This window comes from Zea mays, chromosome 5 (genome assembly GCF_902167145.1).
Source record: "Zea mays cultivar B73 chromosome 5, Zm-B73-REFERENCE-NAM-5.0, whole genome shotgun sequence".
Classification (NCBI taxonomy): domain Eukaryota; kingdom Viridiplantae; phylum Streptophyta; class Magnoliopsida; order Poales; family Poaceae; genus Zea; species Zea mays.
In genome coordinates, this window is record NC_050100.1 from 170526827 (window position 1) to 170541210 (window position 14384).

At 46.5% G+C, this 14384-nt stretch overlaps 1 protein-coding gene across 1 annotated transcript; it reads left to right on the plus strand.

Annotated features, from left to right (window-relative positions):
* The first annotated feature begins 10949 nt into the window (after positions 1-10949).
* On the plus strand, positions 10950-12547 carry LOC100192925 (putative RING zinc finger domain superfamily protein). Its single transcript, NM_001138109.1, has 3 exons — positions 10950-11131; positions 11287-11674; positions 11749-12547. Exons 1-3 carry the CDS (start codon positions 11073-11075, stop codon positions 12286-12288), a joined length of 987 nt encoding a protein of 328 aa, NP_001131581.1. The 5' UTR covers positions 10950-11072; the 3' UTR covers positions 12289-12547.
* Positions 12548-14384: the final 1837 nt, after the last annotated feature.

Below are 14384 nucleotides of genomic sequence, written 5' to 3' on the forward strand. Positions count from 1 at the left end.
GATCTTTTCCCCCCAGGGGACGAGATCTAGATTCCAGCAAGGAGGAGGAAGACGACCCTGTCGCCAGGTCGCGGACCGTCCGGCCCAGAGCTGCGGACCGTCCGGTGTGACGCAGGGAAGACACCGCTCCTGCGCCCAGGTCGCGGACCGTCCGGCCCAAGGCCGCGGACCTTCCGCGCCGTCGCAGAGGGCACTACCAGGCAATCCGGCGATCTGTCGCAGGCCGCCACTACTGTTCACCTTGCGGAGCCAAACCCAAGGTGCCAAGTACCGCCAAGCGGTTCATTATAGTGTTTGGTGACCAAAAAGGCACCAACATACTTTTGGCGACTCCGCTGGGGAACGAGGTTGAAGATCTACAAAATCAGGCTTATATGGCCGATTCTAAAGATCTCAACATGGCTTCTCCAAACAGCAGCACAAGGCTAACTAATTTATCGGCCGCTGAGCATAAAAGATTAAAAGATGATATGAAGAAAATAGACGAGGAGGTCCAACGACAAAAAGATCAGGTGCTCAAGGTGGCGGATAAATGGTTCCTCTCGCACTTCAGGGTGGATTGCCACCAGAAGACCGTCCAAGAAAGGGAAATAGACGCCAATTACATGTCATCCGTGCTGCAACAACTCCCCACAATAGGTGATGCCAGGTCAGTCGATGATATTCCATCTATTAGAATTTCTTTTGATAATCGGATTAAAAATATCACAGAGGATATAGAAAGGATGGCGCATGCATTAGGAAAAACTCACATGCCTAGTTTTTTATCACATAAATTAGGCGCCAAAACAATTGCGCCAAACACATCGGCAACAAATGGGTTTCCCCAGCCATACTCTGGTATGCCGATGGACTCATATCCAGGACGACCGTCACCACCATCTTCGCTAAATGGTGAGTCAACTCTGAGCGCGGCCGGACCGTCCGCACACAATAGCGGACCGTCCGGCCCTCCGTCGGACCGTCCGGCACCCTACGCCGGACAGTTCGGAGTTACACAGAGCCCACCACAAGGGTCACAGGTGTTGCCTGGCGTGACCGGACAGTCCGAGGATAGTGCCGGACCGTCCGATCCACCCGCAGATCGTCCGACTATGCAGGTCAGACCGTCCGGAGCACCAGAAGTCACCTGTGATCCGCCTAGTGCGGAAGGCCGACATAAATATAATCGGCCACCCAAGCCTCAAGAACTAAAAAAGTCACATGTCCCTGAGCTTGTTTGGCCCACTAAGGCCAAACCTTCTGTTCGCTCTCACCCGCACTCGACACAAAAGGAAAAAGTTAAGTTCACATTTAATATTACTAAATGTGATAAAATATTTGATGAGTTGCTTAAACATGGTAATATTAAATTGTCACATATAATTCCTCCAGTTGAACAATTAAAAGGGCGTGTTTATTGCAAATGGCATGGCTCCTTTCTTCATAACACCAATGATTGTGTCGTCTTCCGTCGGCAAATACAATCGGCTATAAACGAAGGCCGGTTGAGGTTTCAAAAAGAGGTGAAAATTGACAGGCCACCTGTTCCTGTCACCACATTAGAGCCAACGAGCAAAAAGGCCATAATTCGGCCTTGTGCGGACGATAAAAGTAAAAATAAAAATATCGTCATTGGTGATCCTCGCACACCAAATAGGTCACGCAGAATGGTTACTCTGAAGGCTCAGGACAAAAGAAAGACCAGAGGCACCGGGGGGCAAGCACGATCGGACACCCGATCACGGTCACCTGTCCTGCGTACGCCGGACGATCTGAGTACTAAGGCCGAACAGTCCAAGACAGGTGTGGACAGTCCGGCTATGATGGCCGGACGGTCTGCAGATGGTCAGAAGCAGCAACCTCAGACCATCGGACCACAACGTTCCAACACAAGTGTTAGGAAACAAAACACTACTAAGACGTCTGGACGACTCAGTAGAGTCGGCCCTACTTTTGGTCAGTTGCTTGCCAAATATATGAAGAAGGTCGTTCCACACAACCGGCCAATAAAACAAACGAAGTCAAAAGGGCGACCTGTGCGAAAGCAAAAGCCGACTAAACGGACCCAAAGGGTAGCACAACCAAGATCGCCTTGTCATCCTCCTCCGGGGATAGCATGGTGCGCCCCGTTCTATCCATCGCCGATGTGTTGTCCTGCTCATGTGTGGGGTGGTACGGCGATGAATTCATATTACTGGCTCAATCCATTTGCTTATTTGGGCTGGGGGCACCACAAGTTTTTGCCTTTTGACAGGTTGATCAGGTAGACATGGCCGAAGAGGATGCGATCCGAAACGGCCTTTGTGCATTAAAGTTCCATCAATTATTTATATTATCTGATCGCAAGAGCCGATGACTTGCATCGAGCTGAGTCCTTACTTCGGGAACAAAAGCTTATGAAATCAATTGTTTCTAAAGTTTTCACTGATGCTTTTGGTTCGCCAAGCTCCACCAAAAGGCAGGGGGGCATATGTTGGACACCAAAATGAGCGGACGGTCCGGCCCTTGGGCCCGGACGGTCCGCGTATCCCGAGATTAGATTAAACTCGAATATTTATCCTTATCTCGTGCGTGGTTATCCATCTAATCATGCGGGAGTTTGTTGGCTATCTCTTAGGAAAAGGTCCAGACCTCCTCCCCTATAAATATAAAGGGGTACGGTCGATTGAGAACCCCCGAACACATTCCAATCGAACCAATTACCTTACTTACTTTTCCTGCCCTAGGAGTAGATGTAGCATAGTTCTAGTTGTAGCCTTCCGCATATCCACCTCCACCCCTAATCGACTCTACGTCGTCTAGATCCGTCTTGGGTGGCCTGCCGATCCCAAGACGACCCTAGGATCTCACCCCTCCCGAGGAGTAAGATCTAGTTGTCCATCCAAGACCTCTTCCTCGATTTGATCTCTTAATTCCTAGGCGACTCCACGTCGTCTGGGGACGCCCCGGGTGACCTGTCGACCCGGAGCACCTTAAGATCTTTTCCCCCCAGGGGACGAGATCTAGATTCCAGCAAGGAGGAGGAAGACGACCCTGTCGCCAGGTCGCGGACCGTCCGGCCCAGAGCTGCGGACCGTCCGGTGTGACGCAGGGAAGACACCGCTCCTGCGCCCAGGTCGCGGACCGTCCGGCCCAAGGCCGCGGACCTTCCGCGCCGTCGCAGAGGGCACTACCAGGCGATCCGGCGATCTGTCGCAGGCCGCCACTACTGTTCACCTTGCGGAGCCAAACCCAAGGTGCCAAGTACCGCCAAGCGGTTCATTATAGTGTTTGGTGACCAAAAAGGCACCAACAGATTGGAGAGGGAAAATTAGTTTATTTCTACCTTAATTCCATTCAATTTCGAATGGGGATTTCCATTTTCAAAATAGCCTAACTGTAAACTGTTCTCTAGAGAAATTGGAGAAAATGAATTAAAACTAAAAGCAACCTTTCTCTGATTTTTTTTTGTGAAACAGAATTTCTTACCAAAGTACTAAACTGGTTCAAAGTTGCAGGGCAAAACTTAACCGTCCATTTTAGTCAAAAGCTTAAAATATAGTAGTCGATCCCTCGCCACCAAATTAAAGCCCTGATTGTTTACTTTTGAGATTATATAATCTAGATGAAATAAGTTGAGAAGTAAACAAACAGTTAGAGAATTAAATTATTAGGTAGATTATATAATCTAGATAATTAGTCACACAGGTCGAGAAAACCCCTAAAACCATGTTTCCTGCTGGGGCTAGGTCTTAGATATATGCTTTATCGTGAGACAGACGAAGTGATTTTTTTAAAAGAACAGCCTAAAACTTAGTTCTCACGAGGAGTCAAACCTAAAATGCTACTTAGACCACCTAACCAATTCAGCTAGAGTCACTTTCACATCCGTATTAAGTTAAAATCCTTAATTTTTTTAATCTCTCGAGCTAGGGTTGTTTGATGTATAGTACATATGGATATGAATTGGAGTAGATTATATTTGCATGTGCCGTGATCCCGTGGATAACGAGATCAACATAAAAATAATGCAACAATTGGGTTGGCAGCGTTGTAAACTGAAGGTATTCTGTCTGCTTGCAGCTTAGGCTGGTGCCAGTGCGGGCGGCAGCGCGGGCGAGAAGAGGCCGCTGCCGCCCGCGCGCGGGCGATAGGCGGGCGAGAGGCCGGCGCCGGGCGATGGCGCTGGCGCCCGGCGAGAGCGGGCGATATCGCCTCGCTCTCGCCCGCGCTGGAGCGCCCGCCCGGGCGAGAGGCGGGCGAGAGGGAGGCGAGGCACTGGCGGGGCGAGAGCGCGGGGCGAGAGCGCGGGCGAGAGCGACTTGGCGCGATCTGACTGGTCCACGTGTCGCGATCTGATTGGTCCACGTGTGCTAGCCGTTGCAACTAGCCGTTTTTTGACCGTTTGGAGTCCAAAAAATTCGAAAAAAATTGCAAAAAATTACAAATTTCATCCCCAATCCCTCTATATATATCCCTACCCGGGTGGAGCTCATTTCACACATTATTTCATCTCATTTCTCTCTTCCAAACTCGCCTTTTCTACTCATCTTCACGTCATGTCTTTCTCGAGCACAAACTCAAGTGAAGGAGCCGAAGGGGCAATCTGCAATGCATTGCAAGCAGCCATGGAGGAGGCTATGCTCAACCTCAATGAAGAGTCGTCGAGCAGGCCCAAGCGTCGTCGACGCTACATCAATCGTGATCGTGAGTCTGCCCATGATCGGCTTCATCAAGACTACTTCGCCGATGACTGTGTGTATCCTCCAAATTACTTTCGGCGCAGGTATCGCATGAGGCGACAACTTTTTTTGAGTATTATGCTTAGATTAGGTGAATACTCTCCATATTTCACCCAAAGAGAAGATGCTCTGGGTCGACTCGGGCTCTCTCCCCTACAAAAGTGCACCGCAGCTCTGCGCTTGTTAGCCTATGGATCCGCTGCAGATTCGATAGATGAGTACTTAAAGCTAGCTAGATCAACTGCATTAGAGTGTCTAGAGAAGTTTTGTGAGGGTATCATTCATTGTTATAAGGAGGAGTTCTGTCGTCGACCAAATGTCGCGGATATTCAGCGTCTACTAGCAAAAGCAGAAGAGCGTGGCTTTCCAGGCATGCTAGGAAGTATCGATTGTATGCATTGGCAGTGGAGGAATTGTCCGGTCGCCCATGCCGGTCAATTCACAAGGGGGGATATCAAACATCCCACCATCATCTTAGAAGCTGTTGCATCGTATGATCGGTGGATCTGGCATGCTTTTTTTGGGGTGGCCGGGTCCAACAATGACATTAACGTACTGAATCAGTCGCCATTATTCAAGGATGTCCTTCAAGGTCAAGCACCCATAGTGAACTTCATGGTTAATGGACATGAACACAATATGGGATACTATCTTGCCGACGGCATCTACCCTTCCTGGCCGGTGTTCATCAAGGGTATTCCGCTTCCACAAAGTGAGAAACATCAGTTATTCACAAATGCTCAAGCAGCATGGCGCAAAGATGTTGAGTGCGCTTTTGGAGTGTTGAAATCTCGGTTCAACATTATGGGGACATAATAATCATTAGATTTATGTAATTTTCTATTAATTATTATGTATTTTTAAATCGTCATGTAATTTTATTTTAATTATTACGCAATTTGTAATTTTTAATTCAATAAAAATATTATGTTGTGTGTTTTCTGAGCGTTGAAATAAATCCGCGTGAATTACTTAATTCTGAAATAGAAAAGCTGATGTGGCTATAGCCTGAGGCTGTAGCCTGCTGCAGCCTGTGCACTGGAGCAGCAGAGGCGAGAGTGGAGGCGAGAGCTGACGTGGCAGGGGCGAGAGGGAGGCTGTGCACTGGACTCAGCCTTATTGATACGCAGGTTCTAGTACTCCTACTCAAATGATAAATACGTTTCAGGTACTAGTATAAGGCCTACTCCTTCAAAAATGCATGGGATCGGAATAGAATAGATCATTTGCCAAACATTAGAATGACGTGTATGCTTGGATTTAATGGCTAGTCTGTAGTAGTCTCTTGTATAAGGGGGTGTTTGGTTGCTCCTGCTAAAGTTTAGTCCGGGTCATATCAAGCGTTTGACTTTTAAATAGGAGTATGAAATATAGACCCAACCAACTGAATTAGATTCGTCTCGTCTTTTAATCTTCGGCTGACAAATTAGTTTTATAATCCGACTACATTTAATACCCGGAACGGAGGTTCAAACATTCGATAGGACAGGGGCTAAATTTTAGCGGAGTGTAACCAAACACCCCCTTATGTTGTACTCCTAGTAGAACTAGCTAGGCGCCAGAAGTCTGAAAGCCCTCCATCTTGATTCAGACTTTCAGAGATGCAAGACTTGGCAGTGGATTGAAATGACATTGCTGACTGGCACTAATCTGCTTGACCTTATTGCGCATTCTCACGAGATAGTCATGACCGCAACACTGGTCAACTGACTGAGCAGACCTGAGTTCAAGCCAAGAACCCTCGACTATCTCTAGCAGACTCTCTGCCCTACTCTTCATATTACTTTTTATTTCAAACTTTAATCTGTAAATAGTACAATCTACAGTACAAAACAATACTTTGTATGGTGGTCTGCTAAACATAGCCAGTTAAAGTAGTTTATTTTTGACCAAATTTGTAGCGAATAGTACTGATATTTATGGCATAAAATGTTTATTATAAAAAATATATCTTATAATCTTACGGTATTCATTTGATATTATAAATATTGATGGTTTATATATAATTTGTTAAATTAAAATATGAAATTGTGCTATGCATATGATTGCTTTCTTTTAAGGATGGGAGAGTATAAACAATACTAGCACATACGGAGATGGTGCTTGCTTGCCTATTGGCTCAGACACTTCCTTTCTTCGTTTCTTTGGAGCGGAATAAATCCTTGCAGCCCCTCAACTATACCACCATATATGAGTAAAGAATGATCATCTCGATTCTTAAACTTTACTTTCGTATTAGGCCCCGTTTGTTTGGTTGGAATTGAATTCCATTCTAATAATCATAATTTAGACACATACTAATTAAGTTATTATATTTGCAAATGCAATTTATTTGTATATTATCCTAAATCATATGAAAGAGATAATTATACACTACACTTATACTATAAAGAAACAAGTAGAAGAGTGTGCTATAAATTGTACATTAGAAAAGTAGCGTGTAAATCTATAGAATCAATTTACATCTCTCAGCTCATGAATTTTGAGATATGCTTATATATAAATGTTGGAAAGTTATGGAATGTCACATTCTAAAAATAGACTACTCCATTAGTTAGATTCCAATTCCTCAAAATCAAGGTAAACAAACGGGCCCTTAGAGATATCAAAATAATGGCTATTTTAGGATCTAGACTTCTTCCCTTTCAAGCTCAATTTTCGTCCCCAAACTATCGTAGTGCCCATTTCAATCAAACTTTTTTCTCTCTAGTTGCAACGTCGATCGTTTAGTGCTCGCCACGCTGTCATGCCTCATCACCCTCATGAGCTCCAACAACACCCAGCCGGGGAGGCTACGCCATGCACGGGTGACACGACTCGGTGACCACTGGTGCGCACACGGTTGATGTCCACACAAAGCCACTATGACCTAGCTAAGGCTACGTGATGGGACGGCACATAACTGCGATGTTACGGTGTAGGGTCGTCGAATGTCGACAACCCATCCTTTGAGCTATAGTGCCTCTACGATTTGCTTCATGTATCGACATCCCGTGTTATCTTCCTCGATATTTCAAAGTCCACTATATAAAAATTATAATCCATAGTATAAAACAATATTTTACATGATCATAATCTATTGCCACGGTCTGCTATTCACAGACTGAGCGGCGCCTGATCTCTTCATGTCATACAGTACAAATGTCTCGAGAGCACCGGGGTAACGTCTGCTATGACGATGCCAACCTCTCAAAGAAGGATTGGTCCACATTACCCGCATTCTCCCACCACCTTTGCTCCGCCTAGCCGTGCAACAGTTTTGGTGCCACGACTGCACTAATATTATTAGCTTAACTACTGACATACCATGTAGGAAAAATATATGAGATTTCACTACCGGATACAGTTGCTTTGCCAAGTGCTTCAGGCATACAGAAAACTCTCAGCAAAGTCTTTACCGAGTGTGACTCTCGGTAAAGAAGTCTCGGTGAACTGTACATCGGCAACGACTTCTTTGTCGAGTACTTTTTGTCGGGCACTCGGCAATCGGCAAAAAAAGTCATCGTCACAGCGCCAAAAGTGTGCCATGACGGTGACAGAAGCCTCCTTTACCGAGTGCCTACTGGCTTGACACTCGGCAAAGAAGGCTCCAGTGGATCCCTTTGTCAGTCCCTTTGCCGAGAGCTTCGTGAGGAACTCGGCAAAGGCTCCCTCTTTGCCTGTGCCTGCTGGCCTGACACTCGGCAAAGAAGGCTCCAGTAGGCCCCTTTGTCAGTCTCTATGCCGGGTGTCTGATCATATACCTGGCAAACTAGTTAGTTCACATGATTGCGATGGTCATCAAGCACCAAAAAATATAGAAATGGCTTTAATGCCAATTTCGCTTTCAATTCAAGGTTAGAGAATGCTTTTGCAGTAGAGATGGTAACACACTTAGCAATATCTTAGTGCATATCTAGATAGATTACTTTATTGCATAGGTTTTAATAAGTGAAATTAAGGACCATACTTTGGAGTATAATTTCAGAAATATTAATTCAATTTCCCTTTTAGGCTTCATAGTGCCTACCAGCGGTAGGATTCAGAAGAGGTGGAGGTTTGGAGGAGATGAGAGTTGTGGTCATGGTTCTATACAAGTATCGAAGGATGAGGAAGGCTAGAAAGGAATATTTAAAGGACCAAAACATTGTCATAGTTTATTCGGGACAAACTAAATAAAGATAATGGTATGTATGGAGGTTTAAATATCATAATGGTTGTCAAGGAGCGAAAAAGTGTGTATCTTATTATTGTTATAACAACCTCAGTAGCACTTTAGGTCTTGTGTTCGACTCATTGTCGAAGCAAATATTTAGAATTTAACGACATTATGTTTTAGTGGTAGGTGATGTCATGTCGATAGCGAGTTACGTGTGGTAATTTTATCAATCTTAAGGATTTACTGGTTCGGTTTTCAAAATGCCTATAGAGGTATTTGTGTGTGTGCCTTCTAAGAGGTGAGTTTGTGTGAATTGTGAGAATTACATTGTGCTAGGTAATTTGGGGAAAAGATTGTGAAGGAAAATTATATTTCAGTAACATATATGTGATGGTTATTATAGACTTTTGATGGTTATAGTAGGTTTTTACTGTGTCTAAAGTAGATTTAGTTTTAATAGAGCGGAGGAGCCATGAATAGCCCTAAACCATGAATATATCATCATTATCATCTCAATAGTCGTATTAAGAAGGCTCTAAAGCAGGTTTAGTTTGATAGAGCAGAGTCACGAACAACCCTAAAGCATGAATATAGTAGTATATCATATTAGTAGTAGTAATCATAATAACAATAAAAAATAACAAAGAATATATCCATATATAATGAGAATAGAAAATCCAAGGCATCCGTGATTTCGTATCCTCCTATCGATCCAATGCAGTATACAACTTATGGGTGCATTTGGTCCAGCTATAAGTTGTGAAAAAATGTTATAAGTTGTCTACTATGAAAAGGTTGTTGTGAGTTGTCTGCAGTAAAAACTTTGTTTAATTATGTCTCTTAATCAATGTATCTAATTAAAATTCATATTTGTGTGTTTTATATTTTTACAAATAAAAGCTGACTGTGCTTGCTCTATTTTTTTATTAAAAACATTTTTATTTCATTTATTCTAATAGTTAACTATTTTAAATTTTATTTTATTTTCTATTTCCGGTATCTCTTCATTAACATATTAAATTAACAAATCAATGTTACAATTACATTTCACTAGTTTTTTAAAAATTAAAATACAATTTTTTTATTGTAACACTTAATTACTTTTAGTCCCATTTTAATTTTTATTTATTATATCTATTATTAATATATCAAACTTGGATAAGCAACGAAAATAGAGGTTCAAATTTCTATCAAATTCGTAGTATAAAAAACATCATTTTTATAATAGCAGTAGAAAAGCTCAACATCTTCGGTTTAGCTTCTGCCTTTTTAAAGCAGAAGCATGATAAAAAAAGCTAAACCAAATACACCTTAAGAGCTTCTTCAACCATGTATGAAGTTAATGCCTTATATTGAATTATATGGCTTAATTAGTAAAAAAATAGCTCTAACGGTGTCCTATTTTATAAGATTTTATCAAAAAATATGGCAGACCATTAAGCGACTTAAGTATACTACACCCCGAATTAATGTTGTATTCTTGTTTTCTACATCATTATCAATCTTTTCTTTTTCAAACAATATAATTTATTTTTTCTAAAATACATTATTTAGACCTTAACTATTGGAGCACAATTTATTTCGAGTGTCCTAAATATTTTAAATAATATAATATTTTAATTTTTAGAATAATATTTTGTGATAGATTGTTGGATGTGAGTGCGCATTCTAAGGCTGGCTCAGTAAATATCGAATGTGAGTGCGCATCCAACGTGACGCTAGATCCATTTGTGCAATGCGAAAAGGAGGTGCGTTCCGCAGCTCGCGAATGCGACGCGTACGTATCATTTCCCGTAGAGGAGAGAGAACGCGCGCGAATGCGTGACCGTGCGGCCGAACGCGCGCGAATTTTACACCACGATATTTGTGATCTGCTTAAAAACGTGAACACTACGATAATGACGCGCAAAATGTGCATCCGGGGCCGTGACGGGATACGCATTCTGCTGACATAGCCTAGGCATCATTTCTTGTTTGCTTGCCCTGGAAAAAGTCTGTTGCTCTCCGTGATCGTCCACGCGCATCTCGTCGTCGTCGAAATAATAACCCACTGCCTCTTGAAGTCTACAAGGCAACGCTTCCATGGACCAACACCACGCAGAGGCAATCCCACTCCCACGTCTGTCCGCGCGCGGTGTGGTCACACTACTACGGCACCGCCCAACGCCATACTTGCCTTCTCCATCCTCCTGCGGTCCCGCCGTCCTCTCTTCTAGTCCAGGCCACTTCTCATGGCTGTGCACACGCAGTACTTGTCCCATGCCTTCCCCTACGACCACAGCACCATCAGGTTGGTCTCCCGATCCCCTTTCAGCCTTTCCTCTCTCTCTCTCTCTCTCTCTCTCTCTCTCTCTCTCTCTCTCTCCAATTTATTCATCCTCAACGAAACCACTACAACGTCTTGATTCCATTCATCACCCGTGCGTTGTGTTCTATGATACATAGGCCGGCGCTGGATAACGCAAGGAACGCGTCCGTTTTCATCAGCTCGGCGGTGGTCACCCGCTCGCGGCCAAACTCAGTGCTCAGCGACCTCACCGGCAACAACAACAACAGCAACGGTTGCTTCTTACCGAGGAAGCGCGCGCGGGTTGGCGACTTGGCCGGCGCGACCTTGAACTTGGACATGCAAGGTCAACGCGCTCTGCTGCCGCTAGTGTCGGCGCCGGTGCCGCTGCCGCTGCCCGCGGGGGACGTGCAGAACAGGTTGCTCTGCTCTGCCTCCGCGTCTACCAGTGGGCACCCGACGCCCAGCGTCGCGCCGGTGTCGCAGGGCCTCCTGTCGCACCTCTACCGCCACGGCGTCGAGATTGACGCGCTAGTCCGCATCGAGGTTGGTTGATTTTTCTCCGCCAGAAGAATTATTGCGCCGCGAATGGCGGCGTCTCACTTGGGCTCGCCGTGCAGAAGGAGAGGCTGCGAGCGGGGCTGCAGGAGGCGCGACGCCGGCACTTCCGGACGGTGGTGCTGGCGGCGGAACGTGCGGCGGCTCGGCGCCTGCGGGCAGCCGAGGCCGAACTGGAGCGCGCCATGCTGCGCAACGTGGCGCTCGAGGAGACGCTCCGGCACACTGGAGCCGAGGGCCAGGCGTGGCAGGACATCGCTAGGCGCCACGAGGGTGTCGCGGCGGGCCTACGCGCCACGCTGGACAACCTCACGCAGATGCAGTCGCCATGCGCCGGCGCAGAGGCTGCAGGCGCGGCTGCCGACGGCGACGCCGAGGACGCACAGTCGTGCTGCTTCGAGTTGGAGCAGGAACAGGGCGAGGGCGCCGAGGCGTACGGCGGGCGGGCGAGGGCGTGCAGGTCGTGCGGCCAGGCAGAGGCATGCGTGCTGCTCCTGCCATGCCGGCACCTATGCCTGTGCCGCGGGTGCGAGGCGGGCGTCTGGGCGTGCCCCGTGTGCGCGGTCACCAAGAATGCCTCGCTCCACGTCCTCCTGAACTGACATGACAACATGTGGCGTGGCAATGCCAACACATGAGTAATGGGTTCGACCGACCCATGGAACTCCTGTCTTAAGCCTATCTCCAGCACATCAGTTTATCCATACTAATACATATATTTTGATATTTAAACTACACTATACGAATAGTACATCGTATAGTACAATCTACTGTGCAGAACAGTGCAAAATAATACTTTTATGTAAACTTTGAGTAAACTGTTGCAGACGGCCTAAGACCGTCCAGAGAGTCGGTCATCGGAAAACCTTTTTCTTCTTAGGTCCTTTTGGCATGTATTTTTAGAAGCTTTTACCAAACGATTACAAGAAAACAACTTCTCAAGACAGCCATTTTCTTATTGGAAGCCCTAGCACAAAAAATATGGCTTCTATCGACTTCTTCTACATTTTCTTCATACACCATTCGGAAAAACACATGAAAAACTATTTTGCTAAACGAATTGCAAAATGGCTCCTCAGAATCGGCGGCGACAAGCCAAAATTTGCAGAGATGAGACGATGATCACTGTCACAACCTGTTTGTTAATTACTTCGATTGTAAGGTGGTCGATGAACTGATGAAGCCTAGCTAGCAGCTAGCTAGTGGAGCAAGTAGGAGCAACGAAAGTTTGCAGTGCACGTGACGTGAAGTGGCACGCACCCGTGTCTGCCGTGCGCGAGCGGAGCAGGTCAACCGACCGTCGTCGGCGGCGCTGGCTTCGTTCTCGCCCCCTATCCTGCAGCAGCGGTGCCCGGCCTGCCGGTGGGTGGGTGTGGTCGATGCATGTGCTGCCCTTCCGAAGAAAGGAAGCCATGGCCGCCTGACCGGAGAGAGGCGAACGGGGGACCTAACATGTGAACATCCGGAGGGTCGTCCAATCGAGGGAGCAGTCAGCTTCGGATGTGAACTGAACCTTGAGTACTTTCAGCGTGTGGTGGATCACAGCTCAACCAAACCAAGACTCAGTGTCAGCGTCAGCGTTTGGCTGCTTGCTCGATTCGTCTGACTGTTTGCTCATTTGCTGGTACATGCGGCCAGGGCTTGGAATCAGGGGTCCGTCCACGAGAAGATGACCGAAGACCAGTCCAGACACTGCAGAGCAGCAACGTATTGCTCCCCGGTGCCGGTGTCGTGAAGGCAGGGCAGCGCTGGACTACTACGCTGCGGGCTATATTGTGGGTGGGATATATTGCATTGTCTCTTTAGGGAGAACATATAGGAGTATATGATTTGGAGTGCAAAAAGTCTATCCTAAAAATAAGGAAGTTTATCCTAGATATAAGAAAGATATCCGAGATTACAATCAATTCTAAACCAACCATATCATAAATTGCCTAATATACTCTAACATCCCCGCAGTCGTAGCGTTAGCAAAACAAACAGACAGACTGAAGAATAATTGAGATATACCCCCACAGTCGAACACCGGTGCGAATGCTGCGACTGGAGTAGCCTATGTATATGATATCTCTTTATGCCGATAATGTAGAGATAGCCAAGGACGAGGACGCATAACCATTGTCGAAGTGACGTGCGCAGTGTAGCCGTGGTCGAGGAAGCTACCGAGGACGTCGTAGAAGATATGTCGCGGGCGCTGGTGCGGCACGCGGGAAGGTCCGCAGTGCGCCAGAGGACGCCGTGGTGACGGTGGCGCTGAGAAGCAGCCGTAGACGAAGGCGCGATGCGTCGAGACAGATGAGGGTGTCGATGCCGGGGGCGACACGTCAAGCAGCCATGGATGATGTGTGTTTCAGGTTTGCCATGCCTAAAAATGTATCATGGATGAATGCACGTGCGGGTGGTGCTAGTACCAGACGTACTAGATGACCCAACCATATGTGCCAGCATATCAAGGGACCAGCAGAGAAGGCCTCCGCGACGGTTGTGGTGCATCACGACGGGAGTGCCGGCGCAACGCACGGTTGTCAGAGCGGAGTAGACGAAGTAGTCGAGGACGAGACGATGATGCTGGTGACGAGGTTGTGCTGGACGAAGCGAAGAGGTAGGCGTGGCGACACATCGAGGTTCATAGAGTCGCGGCGGCGAGAACCACGACACATAGGAAACGAGCCTCAATGGCGCAAGTGGAGCGCGATGG

Bases quoted from the DNA above. Each gene is read 5' to 3' on its own strand.
- LOC100192925 (NM_001138109.1), top strand. From the start codon at position 11,073: ATGGCTGTGCACACGCAGTACTTGTCCCATGCCTTCCCCTACGACCAC. The intron at 11,132-11,286 runs GTTGGTCTCCCG...TATGATACATAG, and splicing joins TACGACCACAGCACCATCAG to GCCGGCGCTGGATAACGCAA. The intron at 11,675-11,748 runs GTTGGTTGATTT...CTCGCCGTGCAG, and splicing joins ACGCGCTAGTCCGCATCGAG to AAGGAGAGGCTGCGAGCGGG.